The 8,073-nt window shown below is 39.8% G+C and overlaps 1 protein-coding gene across 1 annotated transcript in view; it reads left to right on the top strand.

Moving 5' to 3' along the window:
* Nucleotides 1–2,128: 2,128 nt before the first annotated feature.
* Nucleotides 2,129–8,073, top strand: part of Nmu (neuromedin U) — a 28,571-nt gene continuing 22,626 nt past the window's right edge. The window contains exons 1-2 of the mRNA XM_046444113.2: nt 2,129–2,344; nt 7,786–7,844. Of these exons, the coding sequence (XP_046300069.1) occupies nt 2,239–2,344; nt 7,786–7,844 (165 nt within the window). The 5' untranslated portion in view covers nt 2,129–2,238. The remainder of the gene's footprint in view (nt 2,345–7,785; nt 7,845–8,073) is intronic.

Genomic DNA, 8,073 nt, shown 5'->3' with positions numbered 1-8,073 from the left:
AATAAAAAACCCTAACTATCCAAGGGGGAATGGGAAAAAGAGATAAGTGGGCATTTCACTGTGGAGAAAATAATGGCTGATACATGTATAAAAAGACAGACAAGGCAGAAGCTTCAACTGACTCATTAGTAAACAAGGATTTGTGAATTAAATTCACACTGAGATGTCACATCCACCAGATTGACAAAGATTTTTGCATAGATGTGCAGCCATGGACCATTCCATTCACTGCTGGTGGGAGTGTAATTAGTGTGACATTTTGGAAAACTTCTTAGAGCTTAACTAAATCATCCCTTATGGCTTAATAACTCTACTTAGGTACATACTTCGGATAATTCTTGCACATGTGCACCAATGCACACATACAAGAACATTCATGCAGAAAAAATTTGTAACACACAAGTTGTTTCTTTTACTGACTGATAGGGGTAGAGAAAGCATTCAGCCTACTGATTCAGGTTCTCTATTCTCACTGACAGCTGGCCACACTGGTTGCTGAGACTAGTCATCTTTCAGCACATGGATGAGAAGCACTAGGAAGGGACAGGGGAACCATGTTCCTCTGCCTGCCATCCTTACCGACGTCTTCAGATCATTTACATCTTTTGCATAACATTTATTTATTACTACTTTGGCAATAAATCAAAGTGTAAATAATTCAATCAAATCTATTCTCATCCATCATTGAACCTACACCAGTCTTTATAATTTGGTCTTTTTCATGTGTTAAAAATGGTAGCCATTATTCTTCACCTGCTGTGTCAGAGTTTTCCTTCTACCTCTCTATTTCTGACATTGCACTAGCGTAGTCTCTCTTGTAATCACAGCTATTTGTGAATGGGTTTGGGGTCCTTTATCATATTCTAATTTCCTTTAGGAAAGGCCCTGCTGTTACTAAAAGTTGTATTGCCAATGGCGATGCCTTGTTTACAATAGGTTTCACAGTAGTGCCTGACATGAAGACTTTTGGTTTAGGGAGAAATATCATAGGGGCTCCTCACTGTCCATATCCTTGAGCAAATTCTTTAATCTCTCCAAGCATCATCAAATAAAAATCTTTAAACATATTTAATGTATTTTACCATAGTTTTTACATGAGTTTTAAAAATACTTTTTAGAATCTTTATACAATACTTCACATCACAAAGATATCATGAATATTAAATGAAATAGCCCAAGAAAGTACATGACACAAAAATGCCCCTTTAAAAATCGCAATGAACTTCCTTCTTCATTGTTCCTCACCTTTCAAAGGAGGTCAGTTAGATCAGTTTTCCCTTTTTCTGCAGAAGGAAATTAGACTTGTATCAGCAAGTGTCCTGGAAAAGGCTGCTTCCTGGGCATCCACACCAAGGAGGGGAGAGGTTTAGAGGAAGTCAGAATGCCATAGCTGCAGAAATTCATAGATAAAGGAGTTCTCTTAGGCTGGGATATCCATAGGACAACCGCACTTTCAAACCTGTTAGAAATATGTGTAGGACCAAGCCCCAATTGTCCTTTCTTCTTGACCTTTCAGTAACAGACAAGAGCATTTTCCTAAATGGGTAGACTTAGCAGTGATTTGGGGGATGGGCAATAGAATCAACATCAAGGTAAAAGGAGCGTCGTCCTAATAGCATCAGGCATTGTGAGAGGAGCTGGTGCTAAACCAAGGAAGCAAATCAGGTGTTCCCACCTGGCGCCGGGTGCAGTTGGGACCTCTGGAGCTTCAGGCGAGGAGACCCCGCAGAGACCAGTGTGGCAGAGGAAGGCTTCCTAGGGAAAGGAAAGAAGGGGCGCCCCAGGCAGACTCAGGAGTAGCCACTGACTATTTACAACCCCGGACCCTTCTGACGTCTCAGTTTACCATCCAGCTCCTGCTCCCACCCAAATCCTTCTAAAGGTGGGAGTGGACGTGCATTATTTTAATTCCCCCATCCCAGAGCGAAATCGGGTGGTGCCCTGAGTCAGATTCTCAGACCAGGGGTGAATGGCCCCCAGCAGCGTGTGATGGGGGCGATGTGCGGGTCCTGGTGACGCGAAGGAGTCCGGGGGCGGCGGGCTGCGAAGTGACGCGCGTTGGGACCACGCCACCCAAGCCCACGTGTGCACAAGATTTAAAAGTTGGTGGCGCGCTAGGCGCGTTCAGTGGTCGGACCCACGAGCTGAGCTCCAGGGACGCGGAGGCATAACCAGGGAGCCAAGGCTGCAGGCGCAGAGTCCCAAGTCCAGAGGTCCGAGCTGCCCTGAAGCGCCGAGATGCCGCGATCAACCAGCCGCCGTCCCGGGCCAGCCCCGGGACAGGTGTTTGTGGTGTCCCCGCTCCTGCTGCTGCTGCTCGCCTGGTGCACGGGCGCCTGCGGAGGTAAGACGGCCCCAAACCTGCCAGGTGCCCGCCGCCGTCCAGCAGGCCCGCTTCTCCGCGCCTCTCCATTGCTGTCCCCGCCGCTCGCTCTTGGTTCCACTGCTCTCCTTTCCTCTTGGCTTCTAGGACCTACCGTTCCCTAGTGCGCGGACCTCGCGGGTTCTCGGTCTTGACCACAGGCGGGAGTCGCTGTAGCTGGGCAGTGGGGTGGCTCGGCTCCGAGAGCTTTTGGGCCCCGGCAAAGATCTCCAGACACCCAGCAGGTTGCTGGCGGTGTAGACCTGAAGGGCGCTACTCACAGCCCATGGCCCGTGGGTAACGGAAATCAGAAAAAATTCAAAAGCTTTCCCTTTCATTGCAATTATTGAAGGCGTCCGTGGTTGAGGCAAAACCAGAGTTTGATGCTACACTTGCTGTGGCAGAGGTGCTTGGAGTGCCCCCAACCTCTGCAGTGAGTGAGCTCGCGCTCTGTTCAGGTACTCCTGAGCAGCGAACCAGGTCCATTCTAGCCAAGTAGAAAGGGAAAAGAGAGGGTTCTGTGTCTTGCAAATTTTCAGGCAGCAGGTCTGGAAAACGAGTAGAAACTTTCTCACCACACAAAGTTAGAGACGCAATCGTGCAAGGCTAAAGCCAGTGATGTGGCAGATGTGGTTTGATAAAAATTGGGACTTTCGAGATTGGCCTAGAGGAACCACATAAGAAAGGCAGGTCAGGATGGAGATCTGAAGCTTTGGAGACGTGTCAGGGTATAAACGTACTAGTAGAAAGATCACTTCCCTGATTCCCCTTTAAATAATAATAATAACAATGATGATAATAATAATAATTATTATTATTATTATATTAAATAATAATAATTATTATTATTATTAGGATTGAACCTAGGGGTGTTCTGTGAATGAGCTACATCTCCAGTTCTTTTTCTTTTTCTTTTTTTTCTTTTGGGACAGGGTCTTGCTGAGTATTTGAGGGTCTCACTAAATTGATGAGGCTGGCTTTGGACTTGAGATTGTCCTGCCTCAGCCGCCCAAGCAACTGGGATTACAGGCGTGTAGCACTAAGCGGGGTTATTTCCTTTATTCTCTAAAGATTACCTTGCCTGGTTCTCTGGGGTACTACCATTCATCCCTGAACTCTGGGGACCCCTTCAGTGCCACTCTTTGCCCTATTACAGCCATGAATTCTTTAGGTTAGCCTCAGGTTCTTTTAGCTTTCCTCTGTTCTTTTGTGAGTGTGGTAGAGGTGGGCTGTTTTGTCACTTTTCAAAACGTTGAGAACTTAAAATCACAAATGCAGGTATCTTTCAGAGCTCAGCCCAGCCCTCAATTAGAGATGGGGAAACAGAGGCTATTATTCTTTTCCTAATCTTCTTATTTTTGTCCTCATTTCATTGTTTTGGTTTTCACTTTTCCGGAGGCCTTGGAGTGGGGGAGAGGGGTCCCTGACTGGAAAAGCAAGAGAGTTTAACTGTGAAATCTAAGCTATTGGATTTAAGCTAATTAGACCTAAACCTCCACCTAGGCAGTAGTGATGTGATATGACCTACACAAGGTAAATATTCCTCCTTTTCAATTGTAAGTTTGTTTTTTGAAAAATTAAGCTGATAACCATTGCCTTCTTGAGAAAGCAGATCGTTTTTAAAATATATTTTTTTCTTTAGTTGTAGATGAACACAATGACTTTATTTATTTTTATTTATTTTTATGTGGTGCTGAGGATTGAACCCAGTGCCTCACACATGCTAGGTGAGCACTCTACCACTGAGCCACAACCCCAGCTCTCAGATAGTTTTTTTTTAAATTCTAATTTGTTATATATGACCACAGCATGTAATTCAATTCATACTACACAAATAGAGCACAAATTTGTCTCTGGTTGTACACAAGGTAGAGTCACAGCAGCTAGAGCTTTTAAAGTAAAGCTCATAAAGAAACTGTTCTTTCCATGCATGTTACCAATTGTGTGCTTGCAGTGATTTTTTTTTTTTTTTTTTTTTTGTATTGGTGGGAGACAACTGCCTTGGGGAGGGGCCAGTTCAGGCTGCTGGTAATTGAGCAGTAACAATGGAAGGAACAATGGCTGCTGGTTCCTAAAAGGATAAGTCAGGTTTTATTTCCAAAAGAGCAGATCTGCAGGCTAACTAATTGTCTCATGAATATCCTCAATATTTTTTGGAGCAAAAAAATGAGATGCTTCCTTGGCTACCTAGAGACCCTCTAGACTGTCCCTTTGTATCTTCATTCTCCTTCAGACCTGACTTAATAATAAAAACCTAATTTTTTTCTCTAAAAATGTGCTGTGGTGGGGCTTGGGGAGAGGTCAGTGTGATCTGCCTTAGTCCTGAGTCCTAAAAGATGATGGTGGTGGTGGGGTGATGGAGGCCATATATAAGCAAAACTTGGAGACAATCTACCATAATCAATCATCATGTAAATGTAACTGGATATATCTAAAAACAACAAAACAAATGTAACAAAGCCAGAGGAAAATAATAGTGTCAATAAATGCAGTATCCTCAGCACAAAATGAATTAGCAGAGCATACATTAGCTAGAGAATGGACCAGCCACAGATTTAGTGGATAGAGACAGTTCATTCATAGAACATTATTAAAAGAAGGAAATTTCCTATTTAAAAACCACAATTTGAATATCTGCAGCAAACAATCACTTGAATAGGCCTCTGACAATAAGTGATCAAATGCCCAAGACTAAATTCAGTCGTGTCTTTTCTTATCTAGGTCCCTATTCACCAAATAATTCTTAACATTCAGTCAGTAGTAACAATTTCTCATTTTCTAACTCTTCACTAAAGTACCATTAATGAGAAAAGAAAGTTGACACCATCTTTTAAATAATCAGTTCTGTTTTACTAGATAGGACTGGAGTATAAATATGTCAATGAAACAGATCAAAAACAGTAACAGTTTTTATGATACAGAAGATAGTGACACTGTGAAAATATGGAAAGTGACCTGAATTCTGCTTTTTAAAAGTACTGTATAAAGCCCACATCAAGGTGATATGGGTTGAGTGTGTCCCCCAAACATTCTTATGTTGGAATCTTGGTCCCCCAGTGTGGCAGTACTAAGAGGTGTTGGGACTTTAAGAGGTGAGGTCTAGTGGGAGGTAGTTAGGTCATTGGCAACATTGCCCCTGGAAGGAATTAAGGTAGCTCTCATGGGACTCCCTTTAATTCCTGAAAGAATGCAATGTTATTTTAAGAAGCAAGACTGGCCTCTTCCTCCTCTCTCTGCTTTAGGCTTCCTCTTTTACCATGTGATCACTCTTGCAGAGACTCCCATCCACCAGGGGACCCTCAGAAGAGGCTGAATTGATAGGGCCACATGATCTTGAACCTGTAGCTTCCAAAATTGTGAGCTGAATAAGCCTATTTCCTTTAAAATTACCCAGCCTCAAGGATTTTGTTATAGCCATGGAAACAGACTAATATACAGACTAATATCTTGGGAGGGAAATCACATCAACTCTAGTTAACAAATAGACAAAGAAAAATAATTCTCAAAAAAGAAAAGAAAAAGGAAAGATAATTCTCTCTTATGTTTGGGTTTGGCAACAGGATATTAGTGATGTTGTTCTAAATAGTTGTTCTGAGAAAATGGATTCAGCCAGGTCCTGACTCCATGACCTCTATAAATTATTTCTAATACTCAGTACCATATAACATATAATTAATTACTATTGTTAATGTTATTAGAATGTAAATCAAATAGTAAAACCTCAAGATAAGACTTGACTACAAAGTGGTAGAATTCATGGTGGGGTTGCTCTCGGGGTCTAGTGGGTCATACTGTATTTGAAATCTGTCTCTGCTACATGTATATTTTAGTTGGCCTGGGGCAATTACTCAACCCTTTCTTTCTTCCATTTCCTCATCTTAAAATGGGAATAATAACATCTATCTTGAAAGGTTGATATGAAAATTAAAGGACGTTTGAAATTCTTAGTATAACATCAGGCATCAAATAAATGATCAATGTTGATAGGTGCAATGTTAGCATTTGTTTTTTTAAAAAGTTCTCTTCTTTAGGACTATTTTTACAGTCAAATCACCTTTATTTATAAACTACTACAAACTGTAGTACAGTAGATTTTCAGATATTGAAAATACATAGGCCAGAAGATTTTTTTAAGTATTTAATTTTGCTACATTTTAAATCTCTAAAAATAAATTTAGCTGGCTCACACCTGTAATTCCATCTATTCAGGAGGCTGAGGCAGGAGAATCACAAAATCAATGCCAGACCCTGTCTCATAGTAAAAAATGGAAAAAGAACTGGGCATATAGTTCAGTGATACAACACCCCTGGGTTTGGTCCTGGGTACTGTAAAAGAAAAAAAGTATAGTTTTATTTTACAACATGTTTTCTTGTTTTAGTAAAGACAACTATATAAATATAAGACCCTAAATGCTAATTGAATTTAAGTATTAGTAAAAACAGAAAAAGCATTGAGATAATATTTATAATTTGCATAGTATGAATTAGAAAATTTAACTTATGGAGAAAAATGTTATTTTGGAAGATGTAAGCTAGGTCATGTTTTTGTTTCAATAATAATTAAGGATCTAACAAATAATGTTTTTCTTTATTTTATAAGCAATGCTTTTTAAAAAGACCTTTAATATGATATAATTTATATACCATAAAATTCATCAGTTTTAAGTATATAATTGAGTGATATTTTAGTAAACTTAAAGAGTTGTATAGTGGCTGGGGCACTGGGTTCGATCCTCACTACCACATAAAAAATAAGTAAATAAAATAAAGATATTGTGTCCATCTACAACTAAAAAAAAATTTTTAAAGAGTTATACAGTTATCTTGGCAAAGCAATTTTAGAATGTTTCCATCACCCCTAAAGATTAGTTGCATACATTTGCAGTTAATCCCCATCCCCACTCCTAGCACCAGGCAACCACCAATCTTTGTATGATTATAGATATAAATAAACTTTGCTGGACAATTTATATACATGAAATCATGCACTATTTGGTTTCTTACAAATAGTTTATTTAACAGCACAATGTTCCTAAGGTTCATCCATGCTGTATGTATCATTAGTTCATTTCTTTCTTATGGCCAAAGGGGATTGCATGGTGTAGATATTTTGTTTATTTACTCCCCTGTTGATGATGGCCCTGTTGGGCTAATATGAATAATGCTTCTCTGAACACTCATGTTCAAGTTTTTATGTAGACATGTAAGTGATTCATTCTTGAGAAGAATATCTTTATAGTATTATTAAAGTTTATTTTATGTCTTCTTTTATAAAGTTGAATGCTGAACTATCTAACTGAAGTTGGTGGTTAATGATGTACAGTGAAAAATGAGAAATAAAATCTGAAAAGTAATTATATATGGATATTTAATTTTAAAAGAAATACTATAAAATTAACATGTGGATGTAACTTGACTTTTAGGTGCTCCAATATTTCCTCAAGGATTCCAGCCTGAACAAGAACTACAATTGTGGAATGAGGTAAAGAATTATTCTCACACAAATTAATGGAAACTTTAATCTTTGAAATTTTCATGGTAAAATTAAATAATGTAATTGAGCTTTGAGATAACTAAGATTTTTACCAACATTCCCATATAAGTATTGCTTTTATTAAAATAAAAGATGGAAAGAGGGGCTGGGGTTGTGGCTCAGCGGTAGAGCGCTCGCCTAGCACATGCGAGACCCTGGGTTCGATCCTCAGCACCAC

Source organism: Marmota monax, unplaced genomic scaffold (assembly GCF_021218885.2).
Source record: "Marmota monax isolate L192 unplaced genomic scaffold, Marmota_monax_Labrador192_F-V1.1 WCK01_AAM20220418_F8-fsc00025, whole genome shotgun sequence".
Classification (NCBI taxonomy): Eukaryota; Metazoa; Chordata; class Mammalia; order Rodentia; family Sciuridae; genus Marmota; species Marmota monax.
This window is presented reverse-complemented; position numbering and strand designations above follow the sequence as displayed.